Source organism: Macaca thibetana, chromosome 9, assembly GCF_024542745.1.
Source record: "Macaca thibetana thibetana isolate TM-01 chromosome 9, ASM2454274v1, whole genome shotgun sequence".
NCBI classification, from domain to species: Eukaryota; Metazoa; Chordata; class Mammalia; order Primates; family Cercopithecidae; genus Macaca; species Macaca thibetana.
Genome location: NC_065586.1, coordinates 115,944,029 through 115,969,889, shown reverse-complemented (window position 1 = coordinate 115,969,889; position 25,861 = coordinate 115,944,029). Strand labels below are relative to the sequence as shown.

The 25,861-nt window shown below is 40.1% G+C and overlaps 2 protein-coding genes across 4 annotated transcripts in view; both read left to right on the top strand.

The window, feature by feature from the left end:
- RGS10 (regulator of G protein signaling 10) overlaps window positions 1-25,861 on the top strand; it is a 738,227-nt gene that overhangs the window by 363,554 nt on the left and 348,812 nt on the right. The gene's annotated exons all lie outside the window — the stretch shown is intronic.
- MCMBP (minichromosome maintenance complex binding protein) overlaps window positions 1-25,861 on the top strand; it is a 44,157-nt gene that overhangs the window by 1,321 nt on the left and 16,975 nt on the right. For both annotated transcript variants that reach the window (XM_050803966.1, XM_050803965.1), the window contains exons 2-8: window positions 11,463-11,548; window positions 12,167-12,307; window positions 12,423-12,464; window positions 13,903-14,004; window positions 18,159-18,303; window positions 21,915-22,066; window positions 24,083-24,183. In XM_050803966.1, coding sequence (XP_050659923.1) covers window positions 11,463-11,548; window positions 12,167-12,307; window positions 12,423-12,464; window positions 13,903-14,004; window positions 18,159-18,303; window positions 21,915-22,066; window positions 24,083-24,183 — 769 coding nt within the window. The remainder of the gene's footprint in view (window positions 1-11,462; window positions 11,549-12,166; window positions 12,308-12,422; window positions 12,465-13,902; window positions 14,005-18,158; window positions 18,304-21,914; window positions 22,067-24,082; window positions 24,184-25,861) is intronic.

Here is a 25,861-nt window from a genome sequence, read left to right as displayed (position 1 = left end):
TTTTTTTGAGACGGAGTCTCACTATGTCGCCCAGGCTGGAGTGCAGTGGCCGGATCTCAGTTCACTGCAAGCTCCGCCTCCCGGGTTCCCGCCATTCTCCTGCCTCAGCCTCCCGAGTAGCTGGGACTACAGGCGCCCGCCACCGCGCCCGGCTAAGTTTTTTTTGTATTTTTTAGTAGAGACGGGGTTTCACCGTGTCAGCCAGGATGGTCTCGATCTCCTGACCTCGTGATCCGCCCGTCTCGGCCTCCCAAAGTGCTGGGATTACAGGCTTGAGCCACCGCGCCCGGCCTGTATGGTATTTCTTATAGGAGGGCCTCTTGTGCTCAGGAAGTCCTTATTAATTTACCTGTAATTTTAATTAGTTTAGTTATCTGGCTTCCTAGGCTGAAACTAAAGGCATTACGTTAGAAGAAAGCCTGGATAGACGTCCGGACTTAGCCAGTGAACACTGACAGCCTGATGAAGAAATTTAAAACTACCTTCATACTTCAAAAAACAAACAAAAAAAGGCGAATTCACTATATAGCAGTCAAGGGTGCTTTGAGGAAGGGGCATGTATTTCTCCACTAAATCCTAGTAATTTATCTTCATAATAATCCTGGAACTGATAATCGATGCTCAACATAATGGCCCCAAGATGTCAAGTGAAGATTCAATTGTAGCATTGGTTTAAGAGGGTGCAGATGCATAGATACTTTTTAGGAAAAATCCTTCCGAAGTAAAAAGGTTCGGTGCTTAAAGGGTTAAATTTCAGTTACTAATATTAGAAAGTTTGTTTATGAGAAATACCCTATACTCTGATTTTGCTGGATAAATGAGATGATTTCATATTTGATAGAGATTTGAATGTATTTGTGTCAAGTTTTGTCTCCTAAGTGTATGATCCTAAGGGACACATCTCATCATAGTACAGGAAGGATATAACTTAGATATAAAATAATAGCTTTAGAGTATTTTATAAATTCTATGGATTGTTGTGGGAACTTGAAGTTTGTTGATATGCTTCTCCCCAGAATGTCTTGTTCCCATGTATGTTGTGTCTTACAGAAAAATCATGTGTTTGTAGAAGCTATCACTGTGATTATATTGCATATCTTTACCATAACAGCATTACAAGTATGTTTGTGTGATAATGTACAGGCACTTTTTGGTTTGATAGGAAATTGTTTTCCACCCAAATAGGTAATGCATATGTATTGTACAAAAAGAAAAAAAACAGTTCAGTAACATATAGCAGAAAAGGAAAGATCTTTAAAGATCCTTCATCTTCAAGATAACCACTGGTTCGTGGTTGTGTAGTTTATATTCTCTGCATATATTTAGACAGTTTTTTTAAACTGAAAAGTTAAGTTTGGTTGTGTGTTTTATTTTGAAATATGCATTTCTTTTTCTTTTTTTTTTTTTTCTTTTTTTTTGAGACAGTCTCGCACTGTTTCCCAGGCTGGAGTGCAGTAGCATGATCTCGGCTCACTGCACCCTCCACCTCCCGGGTTCAAGCGTTTCTCCTGCCTCAGCCTCCCGAGTAGCTGGGACTACAGGCACGCGCCACCACGCCCGGCTCATTTTTGTATTTTTAGTAGAGACAGGGTTTCACAATGTTGGCCAGGATGGTCTCGATCTCTTGACCTCGTGATCCGCCTGCACTTCTCAAAGTGCTAGGGTTACAGGCGTGAGCCGCTGTGCCCGGCAGCCTGAGTTTTTCCCTTTCTTATTGTCCTTGCCATATAGTGTTGTATAAACTTACTAACCCTGTCATATGTTTTAAGTTAGATGTCACAGTAATCTAGAGTGTACTGTCCAGGGCAGTAGCCATGTGTGGCTGTTTAAACGTAAATTAATTAATTACACAAAATTAAAAATTCAGCTCCTGGGTGTTACCTCATTTTAAGTGCTCATTAGCTACATGTGGATAGGGAGTATTGTATTAGCACAGATCTAGAAATTCCTAACATCAGGAAGTTCTATGTACAGTGCTCATCCAGAGTACACCACTTTTTAGCACGTGATGCTAGTTATTTTGGATAACCAGCTAATCACTCTCTTTCAGGATCTGAATTTGGTCACTGTGTCTTATCTATTCTAGGGGTGGGTGGGTGGGTGTGGGTGTGTGTGTGTGTGTGTGTGTGTGTGTGTGAGATGGAGTTTCGTTCTTGTCATCTAGGCTGGAGTGCAACAGTGTGATCTCGGCTCACTGCAACCTCCGCCTCCCAGGTTCAAGCAATTCTGCCTCAGCCTCCGGAGTAGCTGGGATTACAAGCGCCTGCCACCGTGCCCAGCTAATTTTCTTTTTTTTTTTTTTTTTTTCTTTGAGACTGAGTCTCGCTCTGTCGCCCAGGCTAGGGTGCAGTGTTACAATCTTGGCTCACTGCAGCCTTTGCCTCCTGGGTTCAAGCGATTCTCCTGCTTCAGCCTCCCGAGTAGCTGGGATTGCAGGTGCATGCCCCCATGCCCAGCTAATTTTTGTATTTTTAGTAAAGATGGTTACACCATGTTGACCAGGCTGTTCTTGAACTCCTGACCTAGTGATCCGCCCACCTCAGCCTCCCAAAGTGCTGGGATTACAGGCGTGAGCCACCGTGCCCGGCCCAGACCCTCATCTCCAATACTACTGTCATAATACTACTGTTTTTTTGTATTTTTTAGTAGAGACGGGGTTTCACCGTATTAGCCAGGATAGTCTCGATCTCCTGACCTCGTGATCCCCCCGTCTCGGCCTCCCAAAGTGCTGGGATTACAGGCTTGAGCCACCATGCCCGGCCGGCTCTGGCTAAGTCTTACTTTTCCTTTGGGAACCTAAGTTAGGTACCAAAGTAGGGTACCCCTGCTCCACGGTACTGCAGGATCCTATTATACATGTCTTTGAAAAATAGTGTGTAAAGCGCATTGTTGAAATTCCTTATTTCAGAAGTTCCTTTGCTGGATTTTGACCCTGCGAATTCGGGCCTGTATCTGCATTACTCACCACTGTATTCTAATTTCCTAGAATATGCCTTGTACGACGAGAGTGCTCAGTGGACACTTGAACAAAAGCAGTGGAAAGACTGATTAATCAGAAATGTTGTTAATTGAAATGGCTAGTGAGATCATGAATCTCAAAATTTTTCTTTTCTTTTTTTTTTTTGGAGTCAGAGTCTTGCTCTGTTTCCCAGGCTGGAGTGTAGTGGCGTGATCTTGGCTCACTGCAACCTCCGCCTCCTGAGTTCAAGCCATTCTCATGCCTCAGCCTCTCGAGTAGCTGGGATTACAAGTGTGCACCACCATGCCCGGCTAATTTTTGTATTTTTAGTAGAAGACAGGATTTTGCCATGTTGGCCAGGCTGGTCGCCAACTCCTGGCCTCAAGTGATCCATCCCTCCCCTGCCCCCTTGGCCTCCCAAAGTGCTATGATAACAGGTGTGAGCCACTGTGCCCAGCCTCTTTAGCTGTTTTGCCTTCAATTATTGGTTAGACCAAGATCATTATTCTGATTATATTTAAGGTTCTTTGGTTGTATCTAACAGAACTAGACTAGCTCAGGCAAAAAAGAGCAGTGTTGGGTGGAGGGGGACAGAGCAGACTATTTTATCACTAGCGTTTTAGAGAATTTAAAGCAATAATAAAATGAACTAAAAGTTAGTTGGTCTGCTTTTTATTATCACCATGAATCTAAGCACACAATCCATTCTCTTATTGTCTGTACCCACCTTGGACCTCTCCTACCACTCTGTCCTTGGTAGGCCACTGAAAAAAGTTAATTTATATTAAGGCTATAAAACCCAACAGCAGGGAGAGTGGTTGGGTATTCGAAGAGACTGAGTGGAATCAGGAACTGGAAAGCTAGCAGGAATCCAAGCAACTCAGTATTTCTCTCTTGGGCTACATTCATCTCTGCACACTTTATCTTTCTCTACTCCATGTCTCCCAAATTTACTTGTTCTCAGTTCCAACCCACGCTAGCTAGCATCTTTATTTTCAGGCATAGAAAATCTGATTGACACAACATGGAGTCAAGAATCCATTCACTCAGGGATCAGTCATCTGTGGCCATGGCACAGAGTTAGGTGGGACAGTCGTGACTATTATCCACACCTCAACAGTGGGGGCGTTCTCAGAGAAGAAGAATAGCTCTGGCAGCCATGGCAAATGGCATACGTAGGAGTTTTTAAGTTATAATAACTTACACATGGTTTTAAAAATTCAACATGATGGTATGAACTGAGTGAAAGTATGTGCTCCCTCCATTGAAGTAACCACTTTTTTTTTTTTTTTTTTTTTTTTTTTTTGAGATGGAGTCTTGCTCTGTCCCCCAGGCTAGAGTGCAGTGATGCGATCTCGGCTCACTGCAACCTCTGCCTCCCAGGTTCAAGCAGTTCTACTGCCTCAGCCTCCTGAGTAGCTGGGACTACAGGCGCCCATCACCACACCCTGCTAACTTTTTGTATTTTCGTAGAGATGGCGTTTCACTGTATTGCTCAGGCTGGTCCAAAACTTTTTTTTCTTTGAAATATAATTCACATAACAATGTTTACTATTGTAAAATGTACAATTTAATTTTTTTAACTGCATTCATAATGATGTTGTGCAACCATCATCACCACTATTTTTTTCTTTGTCTTTTTTGTTTTCTTTTTCTTTTTTGGAGACGGGGTCTCACTCTGTTGCCCAGGCTGGAGTGCAGTGGCGCAGTCTTAGCTCACTGCAACCTCTGCCTACCGGGTTCAAGCGATTCTCTCGCCTCAGCCTCCCAAGTAGCTGGGATTACAGGCATGCACCACCATTTCCGGCTAACTTTTGTATTTTTAGTAGAGACGGAGTTTTACCATGTTGGTCAGGCTGCTCTTGAACTCCTGATCTCAGGTGATCCACACGCCTTGGCCTAGCAAAGTGTTGGGATTACAGGCGTGAGTCACCACGCCTGGCCGCCACTATCATTTTCATCACTCCAAAAAGAAACCCCATACCTTTAGCAGTCTCTCCCATTTCTTCCCCTCTTCCATCCTCTGGCAACAAGTATACTTCTGGCCGTGGATTTACCTATTCTGGACGTTTCGTGTAGATGGGATTATACAACATGTGGCCTTTGGGCTCTGGCTTCTTTTCATTTACCATGATATTTTCATGGTTCATCCATGTCATGGTATGAATCAGTACTGCATTCCTTATTTTATCTATCTGTCTGTCTATCTATCTATCTGTCTGTCTATCTATCTATTTTTAAGATACAGAGCCTAGCTCTGTCATCCAGGCTGGAATGCTGTGTGGCAAGATCATGGCTCACGGCAGCCTTGAACTTCCAGTCTCAAGTGATCATGCAGCCTCAGCTTCCCGAGTAGCTGGGACTACAGGCATGTATTACCACACCCAGCTAATTTTTAAATCATTTTTTGTAGATTTGGGGTCTCACTATGTTGCCTAGGCTCCACTCACACTGCCTCGGCCTCCTGAAGTGCAGGGATTACAGATGTGAGGCACTATACCCAGTCTGCTTTCCTTTTTCTGACCGAAAATAACATGCCATTGTGTGTCTATACTGCATTTTGTTTATCCACGTATTTGCTGATGGACACTTGGGTTATTTCCTGGCTGTTGTAAGTAGTGCTGCTATAAACATTCATGTACAAGTTTTTGTATGAATAAATTTTTTGGTTCTTTCCCAGATATACCTAGGGATGGAAGTGCAAGGTCATATGATAGTTTTATATTTAACTTTTTGAGGAATTGCTAAACTTTTCCACAGTGGTTGCACCATTTTACTTCCTGGGTTCAAGCAATTCTCCTACCTCAGCCTTCCAAGTAACTGGGATTACAGGTACCCGCCACCAAGCCCAGCTAACTTTTGTATTTTTAGTAGAGATGAGGTTTCACCATGTTGGCCAGACTGGTCTCAAACTACTGACCTCAGGTAATCTGCCTGCCTTGGCCTCCCTAAATGCTGGGATAACAGGCATGAGCCACCATGCCCGGCCTAAAATGCTTTTAAGAAAGGTTGTGTGAGAAGAGAACAAGAGGCACATTATATAATGTTAAAACAGTCAGTTCACCAAGAAGACCTAACTATATATGCACCAAGCAACAGAGCTTCAAAATATATGAAGCAAAAACCATCAGAAGTAAAAGAAGAAATAGACAAATCTGCAATTGTAGTTAGATATTTTACTACTCCTCTCTCAGTGCTTGACAGAATAGTGGATAGAAAATCAAAAAGAATACTGAACAACACAAAACTGCACAACACTGTCAGCCAAGTAGATCTAATTGACATTTGTCTACCTAATGACAGCGGAATACACATTCTTTTCAAGTGCTTTTCAAGTGCGCATGTAGCATTCACCAAGATAAACCATATTCTGGGTCATAAACCAAATAGTAAACTTTATGTGTAAAAAGAACACTTCTAAACAATCCATGGATTAAAAACTCTCAAAGAAAAGCTTTAAACATTGTGAACTAAACCAAAATGAAAACTCAGCATATCAAAATTGGTGGGATACAGCCAAAGATGTGCTTAGATGCATTAACTGACTTTATTAGAAGAGAAGGTCTCAAGTGAATAATTTAAGCTTCCACCTGTGAAACTAGAAATGAAGAGCAAAATAAACCCAAATTAAACAGAAGAAATAATAGAGAACAAAAATCTGAGAAATAAAAAACAGGAGAAAAAAAAAAAATCAAAGCTCTTTAAAAAAAAATCAATAAAATTGTAAACCTCTAGCAAGACTGGCAAAAGAAAAAAAAAAGGAAAACAAATTACCAATATTAGAAAAGAAAAAAAGGAAGACAAATTACCAATATTAGAAAAGACAGAGGAGATACCACCGTAGACTGTACAGGCATGAAAAGGATAATACAAATAGCTCTGCATATATAAATTCATCAGCTTCGATGAAATGGACCAGTTCCTCAAAAACCACTGTATTAGTTTTCTATTTCTCCTATAACAAATTACAAATGTAGTGACTTTAAAACAAAGGGTTTTTATTTACAGTCCTGGAGACAGAAGTCTGACATGGGTCTTACTGGGATAAAATCAAATTGTTGACAGGACTTGCATTCCATTGTGGAGGCTTTAGGAGAGAATCTGTTCCTTGTCTTTTCCTGCATCTAGAGTCTGCCCACATTTCTTGGCTTGTGGCCCCCTTCCATTTTCAAAGACAACAAGTCGAGTTGTTCTCACATCTTACTCTAACTTCCTCTTTTGCGGCATCCTTCCACATTTAAGGACCCTTGTGATTACATTGAACCCACCCAGATAATTTGGTTTTTTAAGTTCAACTGATTATTAACCTTAATTCCATCTGCTACCTTTGGAGATTAGGACATGAATATCTTGGTTGGGTGGTGGGGGGTGGCATTATTCTGCTGATCACAACCATAAGCTATCCAAACTCGCCCAAGTAGGTAGCCAACTGTCCCCATGGCCCCATTTCTCTCTAGGCTCCCCCCAGAACTTCTGTTGTACTTTCTCACTGAATTTACCTACCTAGTCTAGTTAACTCATATAAGTAGAATCATACAATATTTCACCTTTTATGTCTGGCTTATCTCACTTAGCATAATGTTTTCAAGGTTTGTTCCTGTTGTCCCCATTGCTTTTTTTCTTTTTTCTTTTTTTTTTTTTTTTGAGTCTGATCCTCACTCTGTCTCCCAGGCTGGAGTGCAGTGGTGCAATCTCAGCTCACTGAAACCTCCGCCTCCTGGATTCAAGCGATTCTCCTGTCTCAGACTCCCGAGTAGCTGGGATTACAGGCATGTACCACCACACCCGGCTAATTTTTGTATTTTTAGTAGAGACGGGGTTTCGCCATGTTGGCCAGGCTGGTCTCGAACTCCTGACCTCAGGTGATCCGCCCGCCTTGGCCTCCCAAAATGCTGGGATTACAGCGTGAGCCAACGCACCCAGCCCTCGCTGCTTTTTAATAAAGATACAAAAGCTAATTCAAATGGAAAAAGGATATTCTTTTCTACAAAGACATGAACAATTCAACATTTACATGCAAAAATAAAAACCTCAACCTATACCTTGTATTTCATATAAAATTAAGTCAAAATGGATCATAGATCTAAGTATAAAACCTGAAACTATAAAACTTTTAGAAGAAAACAGATCTTTGTGACCTGGGGTTTGGCAATGAGTTCGTAAGACATGACACCAAAGGCACAGTGTATAAAACAGAAATTTGATAAACTGGGCTTCATCAAAATTAAAACCCTTTGCTCTGTTAAAAAAAAAAAAATTAGGAGCGTGAAAAGACAGGCGATACACTGGGATAATATATTTGAAAATCCAGTATCAGAAAAAGAACTTGAATCCAGAATATAAAAGAAAACACAGTGGTAATTTAAAAACTCAATTTAAAAAGGGGCAAAAGATTTAAGTAGATTTAGATAGATATTTCACCAGAAAGGATACAAGGATGGCAAATATCCCCCTGAGAAGAGTTCAGCATTGTTAGCCGTTAGGGAAATGCAAATTTAAGCCATGGTATTACATATTAGAACAGCTAAAATTTAAAAATACATAGTGATAATACTGGTACTGGCAAGGATGCGAACAGCTGGATCTCTTAGCAAAACGGTGCAGCCACTCTGGAAGACAGGTAGAATCTTAATCATACATTTACCACGTACTCAACTGTGTCGTATCTAGATATTCATTCTAGAGAAATGAAAGCTCATGTTCACGTGAAAATCTGTAGACACGTGTTTTATAGTTTTGTTTATAGTTGTCAAACCTGAAGACAATCTAAATGTCCTTCAGCAAGCAAATACATAAACAAATTGGTTGTTATTCAGAGGAATAATAACAATAAAAAGAAATGAAGTATTGATATACAGATGTGTTAGGGAGTCCCATAACCACCCGTATGCTTGAAGATTTACTAAAAGGACTTATATGATTCATTGTATAGTTGTACGCCTCCTAAGATTAATTGCAGCAATATAGTAAGGATACATAGTTGGATCCTAAGGACACACATGGAGTCTGGAGGAATCCAGTGTCTTGATAATTTTTTCTTTCTGCGCGGTGGAGGGGGCAGGGGTGGGGGACGAAGTTTTACTCTTGTCGCCCAGGCTGGAGTGCAGCGGGGCAGTCTTGGCTCACTGCAACCTCCACCTCCCGGGTTCAAGCGAGTCTCCTGCCTCAGCCTCCCGAGTAGCTGGGATTACAGGCGCACACCATCACGCCCAGCTGATTATTGTATTTTTAGTAGAAAAGGGGTTTCGCCATGTTGGCCAGACTTGTCTCAAACTCCTGACCTCAGGTGATCTGCCCATCTTGGCCTTCCAAAGTGCTGGAATTACAGGTGTGAGCCACCACGCCCAGCCAAGAGAATTTTTTCATTTCAAGCGCACAGGCAGGAGGATCGATCACTTGAGCCCAGAAGTTTGAGACCAACCTGGACAAGATAGGGAGACCTCCGTCTCTACAAAAAGACTTAAAAATTAGCCAGGCGTGGTGGTACGTGCCTGTGGTCCCAGCTACTTAGGAGACTGAGGCCAGAGGATCACTTGAGCCCAGGAAATTAAGGTTGCAGTGAGCCAGGACCACACCCCTGTACTCCATCCTGGGTGACAGAGCAACACAACACCCTGTCTGAAAAAAGAAAATTGTATTTATATACATTCCAGTAACTTAGAAATAACTTGCTGCTCCCCAGTCACTGCTTGATGTAGCTTTACTATTTGTTACGTGGTATTCTCACAATTTTTACACAATTGCAGGCAAAATAGTTGGTGTGGCAGTCATGGCTGTGTCTTTTGTTTAAACATCCATTTTGACTACAAGCGAAAATACTCACTTATCTTTTATCCAATTCACTGTATCTAGTAGAGCAGCGATTCTTAAACTTCAGTATGCATTATAGTCAGTCACCTAGAGGGCTTTTTAAAACATGAATTGGTAGGCCCCACCCCTAAGAGTTTCTGATCCTGTGGTTTGGGGTTGGGCTGAATAATTTGCATTTCTAGTAAGTACTCAGGTGATGCTAATGATGCTGGTCAGGGAACCAACTTTGAGGACCAGTTTGTTAGTGGATTTAACGCCTGCACATTAGAATCACCTGCGGAGTCCCCGTCCCTACTTCTTTTACAGAACTGGCTCTTGTCCAGTTAAGTAAACGTGTTTGTGAGTCCTGCTCAAACATGGTGTTAGGATTTTATGGTCCTTTTCCACAGATGCAGCTCCATAACAAGTGTAGACTTTTTATTTTTTACTCCCAATCTTCGTAACACTTGTGTGATAACTATAAATGGTGGCAGGAGTGGCCAGCTGTGTGGTTTGGTGGTTTTAGTTCACATAAATCTGTATTCCGTCAATAGCTCACTTTTTGGTCTTGGCCAGTTCCCATAAGTGCCTCCTGTACATAGCTTGTTAATTTTAAGGACTAAATAGTAACTACACAGTAGAGAAACTGGCTGTCACTTTGGGTGATCAAAATTAACATCACCAATGAAGGGAAGATGGGCATCATGTCTTTTCAGACACCTGGAAGGACAAACATCACTTATACAGCAGTTTGACAACATCATTTAAACAGCAGTTTGGTTATACTTGATTGGAATGCGATCATAAGGGAACCAACAGATCCAGATTGAGAAGCATTCAATTTTTTAAAAAGGACCTTATTCTTCTTAAATAGCAATATCATAAAATATAAAGTTTGCAGAACTATTCCATATTAAAGGAGATTAAAGAGATCTGATAGCTAAATATAAAAGTGATCCTAAGCTGGGTCCTGTACTGAAGGGGAAAAAGTGCTATAGAGGATAGTATTGGGTCATATGACAAATTGGAATATAGATGGTAGACCAGATAAAAAGTATTGTGTCAATTTTGAATTTCTTGAGGTTGATAACAGTACTATGGTTAGTACTGTTCCTTAGGAGACACACTGATAATATTTGGAGGCAAAAATACCTGATAGTGCAACTTAATCTTAAATGAATCAGAAAAATATAAGAGATGGAGCAGATGATAAGCAAATGGGGCAAGGATACAAGTGTTCTTTCTAACTTTTTTGAATCTAGAATTATTCCCAAATGAAGTTATAAACAAAAAAATTTCAGCTCTTTATTTCAGGATAGTTGTAAAGATAAACAAAAAACTATATAAAAATGTATTAAAAGAACAGAGTGCTTTACAAGCAGTGGCTCAAATGCTGCTGAATCTAGGTGGCCTTGCATCACATTCTGTAGGTGTCCCCAGCTACACTGTGGGTGCCAGAGAGCCTGCAGGAGGTCAGCATCCTCCTGATTTGTAACTGTCCCTCCCCCCGCTCAGTACAGCTTCTTGAATGTGTCTTGTGTAGGACTTCAGACACACTGAAGTGTAAAATTCATCCTATCTAAAATTCATTCTATCGTAGAAGCAAATTTTAGTTTGTTTTCTGCTGGCTAAACTATTGTGTGACTCACCTGATCATAGTCTCTTATTATTTATTGCATATACATTAGCTTTGAAAAGTATATTTCTCTTTCAGCACAAAATGGAGTTAATCCTGACTGGGAGAAGAAAGTAATTGAATATTTTAAGGAAAAGCTGAAGGAAAATAATGCTCCTAAGTGGGTAAGCTTATTGCTATTTTCGAGGGAGAAGGTTGGACAGACTACAAAGTTTCTCTTAGTAGAGTAACTAAGTAACCCCCATGTAATTTAAAAATATGTAAATTAATGTGTACTTCTGCTTCAAGTACATTTGTATTAAAAGATTTTGGTCTTTTGCTAATTAAGTTTAAGCAAATAAATACTTATACATTATGCCTCTAGGTGGCAGTAACTGACTGTGTTACTTCCTGAGACACATCTTTAGTTCCAAGAGTCAGTTAGTTACCTTTGTTTTATTACCTTCATTTTAAAAGAATTGGCATGTGCTAGTTTTAAGAGAAGAGCTCAACAAAGTAAATGCCTTTTTGATCATTGAAAAGTGTTCTGAATTAAAAGCATTTTTTAGCATTCTTTTACATTATGGTCAAATGTTATCTAAAACTTGGAAGAAATGGAAGAGAACTTGGGTTCTAGCAATTATGTTGACCATTGAGATCATTTGGCTCCCTGACGAGGCATGGGGGGGGTGTGTGTGTGTGTGTTTAACAATTTTGAGTCTGGACATAAAGTTTGTGTATATATGCTTAATGTTGTATAGACAGGATATTTAGTTGACTTAACTTGATTATTTTCCTTTAAGGTACCATCACTGAACGAAGTTCCCCTTCATTATTTGAAACCTAATAGTTTTGTGAAATTTCGTTGCATGATTCAGGATATGTTTGACCCTGAGTTTTACATGGGAGTTTATGAAACGGTTAACCAAAACACAAAAGCACATGTAAGTATTGCTGTTTTCATGAATTTGTGGTATTAATTTTGTCCTTGTACTGTTTGTGGTAGTTTTGGTTCTGATATATTGATATAATTCTGTTTTTCTATGTTTTGGGTCATAGGTTCTTCATTTTGGAAAATATAGAGATGTAGCAGAGTGTGGGGTATGTATCTTTAATATATATAAAACATTTTTAGTAAGAATTTTTTCCTAAACAGAGAATTTGTTTGTTTAGCTAATCTTAGATTTATTTATCTTGTGTATAAGTTACAAGAAATCACGTGAAATGTTTTCCTTGTTTGACTTTATTTAGGAGTTTGATGTGACTTTTTTTAATCCTCCAGAGATCTTTTAGAAGGAGAAATACTGTTAATGCCAAAATTAATTCCTCTCTCCAATATCTGTATATAATATATGTAAAACAAAGTACCCTAGGGTGCAAAATTAAGTCGTTTTTAATTCCTTCAAAGACAAAGCCAGTGGTAATTCCACTGTTTCTTTCATAGAAAACTGTCAGAATCAGCCTATAATACAGAAATCTAATGAAATACTCATTCCTAGGTAGCTCCAAGATGAGATTCAAAAGTCATATATTATTCCCTAGGAAAGGCATATTCTCTTTCATATATACTTAGAAAACTCTAAGAAGTGTAAAGGACCCAAGAGACATCAAGTTTGAGCCTAATACATACAAGCAAGGATTTTTTGTTTGCTTTTCTCTCTAGGCCCAAAGTACCTTTTTCCTAGAATGAGTCTTTTATTTATGACTCTTGAGCAACATATGTACCAACTCTCTATTAGCCTTTGGTAGTGTCACACATGCACAGCCTCATTTATTTTATTGACCCATTTCCAGATGCTGGGATTACTGAGTTACATTAATACTCAGCTTTTTCTAGTATACAGTAATGTAATATGTTAGCCTAATGTGTTAGGGCTCCTTTAATGAGGAATACCGTAATCATTAATGTAGTTGATCCATTAAGCTGGGCACAGTATTTGTTTTATGGAAACACTCTAAAAGAAAAACAGACCTGAAGTTCATCATGTGTAAGATTACATAAATCTGTCTTTCAAATGAGTTCATTACTCTAATTGTCAGAAGTTACATTTTTGTTTAATATAATCTTTGCAGTAACCTTCCAAATTAGGGCAGTTTTTCTGTCCAGATCTGCCTACTGAACTAGAATATTTAATTAGCAACAACTGTTGTGAATTAACAGACTGATATTGGGGTTTGATAAATCAGTTTCCTAAGGTTTGGGTAAGCCAAGAGTTAGACTCCAAGAATATAAAAAGGCCTAGATAACCTCATAAAAGTAAGGTTCTAGATCCACAAAGCAGAGAACTAGACCCAGATTATAAGTCACTCCACAGAGGTCCCATTTTTCTGGATTTGAGGGAGGAAGTGTTTGATGACTGTATTTGAAGTGATTTTATATCAGTTTTCTTTGAAAAAGTGATAGTTTGGAATTAGTTACTTGTTAACTCTGTAAAATATTTGTTGTGGTGCTATGTGAAAATGTGGTTGCTAATTTTAAAATAAATTTTGTGATGTTTTTAAATAAATTTTTTAAAATACTTTTTTATGTATATCACAGCCTCAACAAGAACTTGATTTAAACTCTCCACGAAATACCACTTTGGAAAGACAGACTTTCTATTGTGTTCCAGTGCCTGGGGAATCTACGTGGGTAAAAGAAATATCCTTTATCTGAACTTTCTTATTGTGTTGATGGTTTCTAAAACCTTAACCTTTAATTATTCATCCTTTGCAAAGCTTGGCTTTATTTCAATAAAATGTGTTTCATTTGTTCTAATTGAGAAAACCCATAAAACAGGCTAAGTATTTGTCACCGAGGAATGCTAAAATTACAGTACATTTCTACAGTGAAATACTGTTAAAAAGATTGAGGTAATTTTTTTTTTTTTTTTTTTTTGAGATAGGGACTTACTGTCACCCAGGCTGGAGTGCAGTGGCACAAACATGGCTCACTGCTGCTTCAACCTCCTGGGTTCAAGCAATCCTCCTGCCTTAGCCTCCCAAGTAGCTGGGACCACAAGCGTGTGCCACCATCCCTGGCGAATTTTTTGATTTCTTTTAGAAAGAGGGTTCACTTTGTTGCCCAGGCTGGTCTTGAACTCCTGGGCTCAAGTGATCCTCTCACCTCAGCCTCCCAAAGTGCAGGGATTATAGACGTGAGCTACCACACCCCACCTGAGGCACATTTAAAGGTACTGAAAAAATATAATACTTAAAGTAAAAAAATAGTTTAAAATTAGAATTCATTCTAACTTTCTTAAGGGAAAACGTGTTGGCTCTTTTGAGAGGGGATTGTAGAAACATTACCTTTTTATTTACGATAGTAGTTTTTTAAGGCATAGCCCACCTACACTGAAATGCACAGATTTTAAGGTAATGCACAGTGATTTGGATAAATGCATACACCCATATAATTTATACCCCAAAGTAAAGAACTTATGCCTAAAAAATTCCTTTCTGCCTTTTTCTAGTCACTCCCTCCTCCCCTGCAAGCACAATCCTGAATTCTTTGACTATCACTTGGTTTTGCCTATTCTTGAATGACATCTAAATGGACTCATATAATATATAGTCTTTGTGTCTGACATCTTCTGTTTAACATCATGCATCTGAGAGTCATCCATGTTGTGCATATCAGTAGTTCTTTTCTTTTTTTTTTTTTTTGCTAAGTATTATTTGTTTATACAGTCTCCAATTGAGCATTTAGGTGGTTTACAGTTTTAAGCTGGGCATTTTCTTTGTGAGAACATTTTAAACTACTGATTCAGTTTGTTTGTTTGTTTGTTTATTCTTTTGTTTTGTTTTTGAGATGGAGTCTTGCTCTGCTGCCAGTCTGGAGTGCAGTGGCATGATCTCAGCTCACTGCAACCTCCATCTCCTGGGTTCAAGTGATTCTCCTGCCTCAGCCTCCCAAGTAGCTGGGACTACAGGAGCACGCCACCATGCCAGCCAGTTTTTGTGTTTTTAGTAGAGACGGGGTTTCACCATGTTGGCCAGGATGGTCTCAATATCTTGACCTCGTGATCCGCCCGCCTTGGCCTCCCAAAGTGCTGGGATTACAGGAGTGACTAATTCTGTTTTTTAACATATTTTGAGTCAGTTGTGATAAATTGTATCTTTCAAGGACTGTTTTGAAGTCATTTAAGCCCAGTTGTTGAATTTATTGACATAAAGCTTGTCAGAGTATTTTCTTTTTAATGTCTGTGGGATATTTAGCATTGATCTCTTTCATTCCCAATAATGTTAGTCTGTTTTTCACTTCAATTTTCTGTTTTCTGCTTCATCCATTTCTGCTTTATTTCCTTCTTTTTGGTTTGGTTTTAATTGGTCTTTTTCTACTTTTTTTTTGGTTTTTTTTTTTTTTTTTTTTAAGATGGGGTCTTGCTGGCTCTGTCACCCAGGCTGGAGTGCAGTGGCACAATCTCGGCTCACTGCACCCTCCGTCTCCCAGGTTCAGGCAGTTCTCTGCCTCAGCCTCCCAAGTAGCTGGGATTTGCAGGCGCCTGCCACCCCGCCTGGCTAAGTTTTTTGTATTTTTAGTAGAGATGGGGTTTCACCATGTTGGCCAGGGTGGTCTTGAACTCCTGACCTCGTGGTCCACCTGCCTCAGCCTCCCAAAGTGCTGGGATTATAGGTGTGAGCCACCGTGCCTGGCCCTTTTTCTAGCTTTTTAAGGTGGATGCTCAGATTATTGATTTCGAATTTTTCTTGTTTTCTACTATTAGCAACTAAAGCTATAAATTTCTCCCCAATCACTGCTTTAGTTGCATCCCACGAGTTTTCATTTGTTAGGTTTTTACTGTTACTCAATTCAAAATATTTTCTAATTTCCCTTGTGATTTCTTCTTTGATCCTTCGCCCTTGCAACAGTCTGTGTATTCTCATTCTTCGTGCTATTTTTGTCATAGATTTTACTCATCCTTAGATTATAGAGCCCACAACATACTATTTTTGTTCCGAACAGTCATTTGTCTTTTATATAAATTAAGAAGCAAGAATTCTTCTTCTTTTATATTTGGCATCACTTCCCTTAGCGATATTATTATGATTATGATTTTTTTTTTTTTTTTTTTGAGACAGAGTCCTGCTCTGTCACCAGGCTGGAGTGCAGTGGTGCAGTCTCGGCTCACTGCAACCTCTGCTTCCTGAATTCAAGTGATTCTCCTGCCTCAGCCTCTGAAGTAGCTGGGGTTGCAGGTGTGTGCCACCATGCGTTTTTTTGTGGTTTTAGTAGAGATGGGGTTTCACCGTGTTGGCCAGGATGGTCTCAATCTCCTGACATCAGGTGATCCACCCACCTTAGCCTCCCAAAGTGCTGAGATTACAGGCATGAGCCACTGTGCCTGGCCAGCAATTTTTTTTTTTTTTTTTTAACTACAGATCTGTTGGTGACGAATTCTGTCAGTTTCTGTTCAATTGAAAATGTCTCTTATTTCACCTTCATTTTTGTTTATTTTATTTATTTATTTTTTGATACAGGGTCTCTCCCTTTGTTGCCCAGGCTGGTCTCAAACTCCTGAGCTCAAGTGATCCACCCGCCTCAACGTCCCAAAGCACTAGGATTCCAGGTGTGAGCCACCATGCCTGGCCTCATCTTAATTTTTGAGGAACATTTTTATTGGATATAGAATTTTTATTTTGTATTTTAATATTTTATTTATTTAAAAAAAAAATAGGCCAGGCACAGTGGCTCATTCCTATAATCCCAGCACTCTGGGAGGCAGAGGCAGGAGGATCACTTGAGGCCAGGAGTTTGAGACCAACGTGGCCAACATAGCAAAACTCTGTCTCTACAAAAAATACAAAAATTAGCCAGGCGTGGTGGTGGGCACCTGTGGTTCCAGCTACTCCAGTGGCTTGAGACGGGAGGATCACCTGAACCCAGAAGACTGAGGTTGCAGTGAGCTGAAATTGCACCACTGTACTCCACCCTAGGCAACAGAAGGAGACTCTGTCTCAAAGAAAAAGGAAAGAAAAAAAAAGAGATGAGTTCTCACTATGTTGCCCAGGCTACTGTCAACCTCCTGGACTGAGCAATCCTACCTGAACCTCCCAAAGTGCTGGGTTTACCGATGTTAGCCACTGCATCCACCTGGATTTGTTAGGAGTGGTGCAGAACAGCCCTTGTGCGGTAGATCGTCCTTATTCATGAGGTCTACTATTTCTGGGTCTTACGCAAATGCCTGGGATGACTAGCAGGGTCCATTCTAGTATTATACTACTTCCAGAGTCTCCATTTAACTCTCTGCCAACTAGCAGCTGTTCTCTGCTAGACCTCAGGGAATCTTGACTTGTATATCCACAGTTTAGTGTTTTGTCAGAGATCCAAATGGAACCTTCTGGGTCTTTTATCTGTAACTACTTCCTTTCTAGTACTTCTTTGCAAATTCCAGTTGCTTCACTAGCCCTGAACTAGTGCTCTGTCTTCTCCACCCAGTAAGAACAGGGCCTCTACTGCTCTTTGTTGCAGTTTGGAGAATGTCTCCAGGAGAGAGCTGGGAGAATTTGGAGTTTACCTGCTGTGTTTCTCCTCATTCAAGGATCATAAGGTTATGCTCCCTGTTGTCCAGTGACTGAAAACGGTCGCTTCACATATTTTTTCCAGTTACATTGTTGTTTACAGCAAGGATAGCAGCATAAGGTTGATGTCTGTTACTCTCATGACCAAAACTAGAAGTCTAGCCTCCTTTTAAAAATGTATTTCCATTTTAACTGAATTGCCAAGCTAGTCATTTTTTATAAGTCATATTATTAGCAAAACATTTAAGATAGTCCTTAGTTTATGGTAGTCTTTTTCTTAACTTTCCGTTTAACGCCTATGTTAATGCAAACCAAGCTCGAGTCAGTCCCTCAACGTCCTACACTCCCAGTCGCCACAAGAGGAGTTATGAAGATGATGACGATATGGACCTACAGCCCAATAAACAGAAAGACCAACATGCAGGTGCCAGACAAGCAGGTAGTGTGTGCCAACAGGTTTTCTCTAGACTTTGCTCTCTTAAGTGGATTGGTTTTCAGAGTGAATTGTTACATAATATGGCTCTATATTTAGGAGCTGGCAATTTGTCAGAGTTACGGACAGTGTTGAGAGTTTTTACAGTACCATTTGATCAGACTGTGCTTCGCAAATGAGCAATTAGGCATCACTTTGTGACAAGTGGCTGCTCTAATGTATGTTTTTGGAGTCACAAGTGCCTATCTGGAAAGGTCTTTTCTATCTTCATATTTATTTTTTTCCTAATTCTTAAATAATACAGAAGCCTGGTACTTTACCATAAAAATGAGTTATTTTTATCTGAAAACATGCTTTCTCATTTTCTTTTTGTTTGTTTGTGTTTTGAGACAGGATTTCACTCCCATCACCCAGGCAGGCTGGAGTGCAGTGGCATAATCATGGCTTACTTGCAGCCTTGACCTCCTGGGCTCAAGTGATCCCCTGTCACTTCAACCTGCCTAGTAGCTAGGGCTATAGGCACATGCCACCACACGCAGCTAACTTTTTAAACTTTGTAGAGATGTAGAGGTGGGATCTCACTGTGTTACCCAGGCTGGTCTCAAACTCCTGGGCTCAAGTGATCCCTCTGTATCAGCCTCCCAAAGCCACTGGCATGACAAGCGTAAGCTACCGCTCCCAACCAGTCTTAACTTTTATAAGCAGTGGATTTCTTTTTATGGCGGGTATATTAAATTTGTTTTTATTTTTCCTTTTATGTGCTAGTCACTTCCCTTCGGCACCTTTAATCGGAAGGAAGATTAAAGGACAAGGAGGCAAAACAAATCAGTCTGGTCATTTACTATCTGCAAGATTGTGTAGAGAAGGCAAATTGTTTTATTTTTTTTTTCTGGAGACAGAGTTTCACTCTAGTTGCCCCAGCTGGATTGCAATGGCACAATCTCGGCTCACTGCAAGCTCCGCCTCCTGGGTTCAAGCGATTCTCCTGCCTCAGCCTCCTGAGTAGCTGGAATTACAGGCATGCGCCACCACGCCCAGCTAATTTTGTATTTTTAGTAGAGAAGGGGTTTCTCCATGTTGGTCAGGCTGGTCTCGAACTCCTGATGTCAGATGATCAGCCCGCCTCGGCCTCCCAAAGTGCTGGGATTACAGGTGGGAGCCACCATGCCCGGCCAAGGCAAATTTAACAACTAGTGGTAAACAAGGATTTACTAATGCATTTTATTTACCCATATATCACTCTACTTTATAAATTGATATTTCCAAATTTTCTTAATGCTGAGATCTATTTTAATGTGTTTAAAATTAGAATGTTTTACTGTAAATACATATAAATGTCATAGTATTCTTTTTTTGCACCGATCCCCAGAATATATTAAAATTAATGGTCTATCATCTAGCCTGGATAACATGGCAAAATCCCATCTCTATTAAAAATACAAAAATTAGCCAGGCATGGTGGCGGGTGCCTGTAATCCCAGCTATTCAGGAGGCTAAGACAGTAGAATCACTTGAACCCAGAGGGGCGGAGATTTCAGTGAGCTGAGATCATGCACTCCAGCCTGAGTGACAGAGACTCCATCTCAAATAAATATCATAGTAACTTATATATTGTAATATATTCGAGTATGTATTCCAGTCCAGGAAATATGTTAATTCTCTTATTTAAGCAGTTGATGCTACTTTTTATTTCTTACCATACTTGTTCGAATGTCTTAATGTAGGCTTTTTATGCGTTTGAGTTCTTTGTTTATATAAAGTAAAATTTGTTGGTGTTTAGTCAATCTTTTAGACTATACATATTTTTAAACTTTTTATTTTGACACAGTATCGATTTACATGCAGTTGTAAGAAATAATACAGAGAGGCTGGTCGCGGTGGCTCACGCCTGTAATCCCAGCCCTTCGGGAGTCCAAGGCAGACACATCCCTTGAGGTCAGGATTTCCAGTCTGGCTAGCATGGTGAAACCCCATCTGTACTAAAAATACAGAAATTAGCTGGGTATGGTTGTGCATGCCTGTAATCCCAGCTACTTAGGAGGCTGAGGCAGGAGAATTGCTTGAACCCGGGAGGCGAAGGTTGCAGTGAGCCATGATCATGCCACCATGCTCCAGCCTGGGTGACAGGGCGAGACTCTGGAAAAAAAAAAAAAAAAAGAAATAATACAGAAAGATCTTGTATACCTTTTAGCCTCTACTTCCCCCAATGGTAACACCTTACATAATTATAGTAGAATATCATAACCAGGAAATGGACATTGATACAATATTTTTTTCTTTTCTTTCTTTCTTTTTTTTTTTTTTTTGAGACGGAGTTTTGCTCTGTCGTCGCCCAGGCTGGAGTGCAGCGGCATAATCTCGGCTCACTGCAACCTCCGCCTCCCAGGTTCAAGCGATTCTCCTGCCTCAGCCTCCAGAGTAGCTGGGACTACAGGCGCCCGCCACCACGCCTGGCTAATGTGTGTATTTTTAGTAGACATGGGGTTTCACCATGTTGGCCAAGATGTTCTTGATCTCTTGACCTTGTGATCTTCTCGCCTCGGCCTCCCGAAGTGCTGGGATTACAGGCGTGAGCCACCACGCCCAGGCGATACAATCACATTTTTACATGTACTTACTTGTGAAGATTTAGTTCTTTGCAGTTTTGTGGGGTTTTTTTGTTTTTGTTTTTGAGATGGAGTCTCGCTCTGTCGCCCAGGCTGGAGTGCAGTGGCGCGATCTCGGCTTGCTGCAAGCTCCGCCTCCTGGGTTCACGCCATTCTCCTGCCTCAGCCTCCCGAGTAGCTGGGACTTCAGGCGCCCACCACCACACCCAGCTAATTTTTTGTATTTTTAGTAGAGATGGGGTTTCACCGTGTTAGCCAGGATGGTCTCGATCTCCTGACCTCATGATCCACCCACCTCGGCCTCCCAAAGTGCTGGGATTAGAGGTGTGAGCCACCGCGCCCGGCCTGTTCTTTGTAGTTTTATCACATAGGTAGATTCATGTGGCCACCACCACAGTTAGGATCGGGAATATTTCAGTAGTTTGTCCCTTTTATTGCTTAGCGGTATTCCATGGTATGGCAGGCTATCATTTGATTCTCATGTTATCAGCCCTAAGGTGTAACTACTTCAGGAGTTGGGGTTATTCTTTTAATGACCTGTATGTCCCCAACAACTGGTTTGATTCTTGATACATACTGGATATTAGTGAGTATTTGGTAATTTATTGCGGTATGGTTTTATTCTGCTTAGTTAATAGAAAAAGTATGTTCTACCAAGGAGTTTTGCTGTCGGTAGACCATGTATTCCTTAAATCAAAGATGTCAAAGTAACCATATTGCAAATCAGCTTTTGAAACTGGTTATACATGAGATTTGATGGGAGGAATTTTTTGATACCTTTATAGTAAGGGAAAAAAATAAATTTTTAGATCTTCATATTTATCTTTGTTCTCTTACAGATCAAACAAAAGACTTTGTTAGTATGTGCTGTTTCCTTAAAAACTGTAACAACTTGAACTTTGCAAGCTCAGAAGCATCACATATGTCAAACTTGAAAGGCACTTATGGAACATTCTTTTTCTCCAGGAGGGCTTAGAAATGACTAAGTGCAATGCTATCCTTTGAATTTAGGGAGTGTTGGTGGTCTTCAATGGTGTGGAGAGCCAAAACGTTTGGAAACTGAAGCTTCTACTGGGCAACAGCTGAACTCTCTGAACTTCTCTTCTCCTTTTGATTTGAATTTTCCATTGCCAGGAGAGAAGGGCCCTGCGTGCCTTGTGAAGGTAATAAAACCTTTCTTAGGTCTGACATTGATATGTTATGTGTCTCAGAAAGTAGCTTAGTGTCTGAGCATTTGCATTCGTTTTCTTATGCTGGACTAGCTATAGCAAATCACTGCAAATTTAATAGCCTAAAGCAGCAAAAGTTTATCATCTTACAGGCTTTAGGTCAGAAATCCAACATGGTCTCACCGAGGTAAACTCCTTTGTATGTAGGAGTTGGACTACATTCCTTTCTTGGAGCCCCTAAGGGAGAATTTCCTTGGCTTGTGGCTCCTTCCATATTCATAGCCAGCAACATTGCATTTGACCATTTTTTTCATGGTGACATCTCACCTGACCACAACCAGGAAAGGTTCCCCGGTTTTAAGAATCTCTGGATTACATGGGGCCCACCCAGTTAATCGAGGATAATCCCCCCCATTTCAAGGTTATTAATCACACCTCTGCACGTTCCTTTTGCATATAAGCTAACATATTCACAAGTTAAAAGAATCAAAGAACATCTCAAATGCAGAAGCAGAACAACTTTTAAATTATGTCTGTTCCCTTCCTGTATCATTTCTAACATATAATCTTCATTTTTGTCTTCTTCCTTCTCTCAGCAAAACCTATTTCTCACTTGTATTTAAAATAAAACAGAAGGAAGAAAACTTTTAATAGTTTTTTCGGCCGGGCGCGGTGGCTCAAGCCTGTAATCCTAGCACTTTGGGAGGCCGAGATGGGCGGATCACGAGGTCAGGAGATCGAGACCATCCTGGCTAACACGGTGAAACCCCGTCTCTACTAAAAATACAAGAAAATTAGCCGGGCGAGGTGGCAGGCGCCTGTAGTCCCAGCTACTCGGGAGGCTGAGGCAGGAGAATGGCGTGAACGCGGGGGGGCGGAGCTTGCAGTGAGCGGAGATCGCGCCACTGCACTCCAGCCTGGGGCACAGAGCAAGACTCCGTCTCAAAAAAAAAAAAAAAAAAAAAAAAATAGTTTTTTCTTCCATCTTACTTATTCTAGTGTTTTGATGCTGATAAATGAGCAAGTGACAGAAGGTTTTAAAATGATTGTTAAGGATTTCCATCCTTTGTGCATTTTGGGTTTTCTTGTTTTGGGGGCAGGGGGGTTTGTTTTGTTTTATTGAGGCAGTCTTTGTTGTCCAGGCTGGTGTGCAGTGGCATGATCTCGGCTCACTGCAACTTCTACCTCCTGGGTTCAGGCGATTCTCGTGCCTCAGCCTCCTGAGTAGCTGAGATTACAGGCATGTGCCACCACACCCAGCTAGTTTTTTGTATTTTTCCTAGAGATGGGGTTTCACTATGTTGGCTAGGCTGGTCTCGAATTCCTGACCTCAAGTGATCCACCCACCTCAGCCTTCCAAAGTGCTGGGATTCCAGGGGTGACCACTACACTCAGATTCTCAGTGGTTTTAATTGAAATGATACTTCAGTCATATGGCACAGGGACCAAAATGACTACTTTTTTCCCTGCCATGCTTCTGCTGGGTCTGTTCAGTAAATAAATGGCCTTGACGATTACTAAAGTCCATCATGACAATTTTGAATGTGTTTTTTTTTTTAAATTGTGAAAAATCTTCTGGCCATTCCAAGTTTTGTGTTAATCCAATGTTGCAGTTTATGAATAAATGCAAAGTTAATCATCTTGTTTTTGTTTTTTCCTTTTCTTGATGTGGTTAATAGATTTTGAGATAGTGCACGTTTCTAGTTTTAACTGTCAGCCTTTGGGAAAAGCCCTTTTTTAATTTTAGAAAAAGACTTTTTTTTTTGTAGTACTGTGGTATATTGAAAAGAGATATTAGTCTGGAAGTTAGGCATCCTGTGTTTTGGTTTTTCACTTATTTGCTAACTAGCAGAGTGACTCTTGGTCTCAATTTATAAAAATTTATAAAATAAAGGACTTGCTTTAAGGTCCATTTCCTGATCTAAAATTCTAAGATGTTAGTACTCCAGGACTAGTATCTTAAGCTTTGTGTCTGTTCTAACAGTATGATTTCATGTGGTCTCTTGTTAGGTTTATGAAGATTGGGATTGTTTCAAAGTAAATGACATTCTTGAGCTGTATGGCATCCTGTCTGTGGATCCTGTGCTGAGTATACTGAATAACGATGAAAGGTGAGTCTGTGTGCTCTTTTTCTGGTCTCCTTTATTTTTATGTAATTTCAAGTTTTTGGGAAAGTTACAGGATGGTTTTGAAGAACTCGCTTCCCGGATGTACCAGTTGTAAACACATGCACCCCATGCGCTCTGTCATTCATTTGTGCTCTCTATGGATGCACACATTTTTCTGAAACACTTCAAAATATATTGCAGAAATCAAACCCTTTTACCCCAACTGCTTGTCAACATTTCCTAAGAGCACTGACTTTCTCATATGTAATCAGAGTACAGGTATCAAAACTAGGAAATTTGCCACAAATACACAATACACTAATCCACAGTCTATACTTAATTTTACTAATTGTCTTAATCATGTTCTTTCTTACACTTCTCCCTTCCGCATCCCCCAGTCCAGGGTTCGGAAGCTCGCTTATTCTCTATTTCTACTGAGTTCATACTGTATTTCTGATTCCAGTTCAGCACCACAGGTGTCGTTCTACTTGTTCTCCTTTCTGTGTTAGTGTAACTCTTAAACTTGATTCCCATTTTTCACAATCTGTCATTTGCACATTTGTACAACATAGAGAAGGGAATTTCAGAATTGTTAACTCATACCTCTATAAAACATAAACCTAAATAACTAGAGTTCAATCTGAAATAGTCCTCAGCCTTTGTCTTTCATGGTCTTGCCACTTTTTTTTTCCCCTTAAACAACAGAAATATATGTCTTCCAGTAGTTCTGGAGACTGGGAAGTCCAAAATCAAGTTCCCAGCAGATGTGGTTTCTAGTGAGGGCCCACTTCTGGTTTGCAGGTGGCTGTCTTCTCACGTGGTAGAGAGCAGAAAGCCTTGACGTTTTTGAAGAGTGTAAGCCAGTTACCAGTTACTTGTTTCCTCATGGTTAGACTCAATGTTGCGCATTTTTGGCAGGAATATTACAGAAGTGATGTATCCTCAGTATGTTAAAGCAGGAGGCATGCGATGTCAGTCTGTCCCGTTACTGGTGAGGTTAATTTTCATCAGTTGGTTAAGGTGTGTCTTCCAGATGTCTCTTCTCTAAAGTTACATTTCTCACTTTGTAATTGACAAGTAACTTGGAGGAAGATACTTTGGGACGTAAATATCCAGTTTCTCATTAAACTTTCACCAATTCATTTCAGCATTAATTGATGATTCTTGCTTGAATCAGTCATTACAACGTTGGCAATTCTCTAACTCAGTACATTTATTTATTGGCATTCTACTATAAAAGATATCTCTTCCATTTGTTTATTCAAGTAATTTATTTACTTATATTTAGTGTGGACTAATAGATTCTGATTTTATTAAATGTTAGTATCATTATATTATTTTGAGACCCAAGTTTTCCCAGATGTAGCTAGTGGGAGCCACTTTAAGCAGGTGCTGGGTCCTTTTTTTGAGATGATCTTATTATTTTTTAACATTTATTTTCTGGCATATTAAGCTGTTGCAGCTTCATCATATACTTTGAAGATCTGAGTCCTAGATGTGCTCGTTGGTACTGGGTTAGCTTTGCATCTAGGCCCTTAAAGCAGACAGAGCTAGGATATATGCAACATATGTATACATATATATGCATACACATTTAAATGCACACATATATACTCACACATGCATGTTTTGTGTATTTCTAACATCTATGAGAAACCATGGGTTCATATTTCTGATTCCA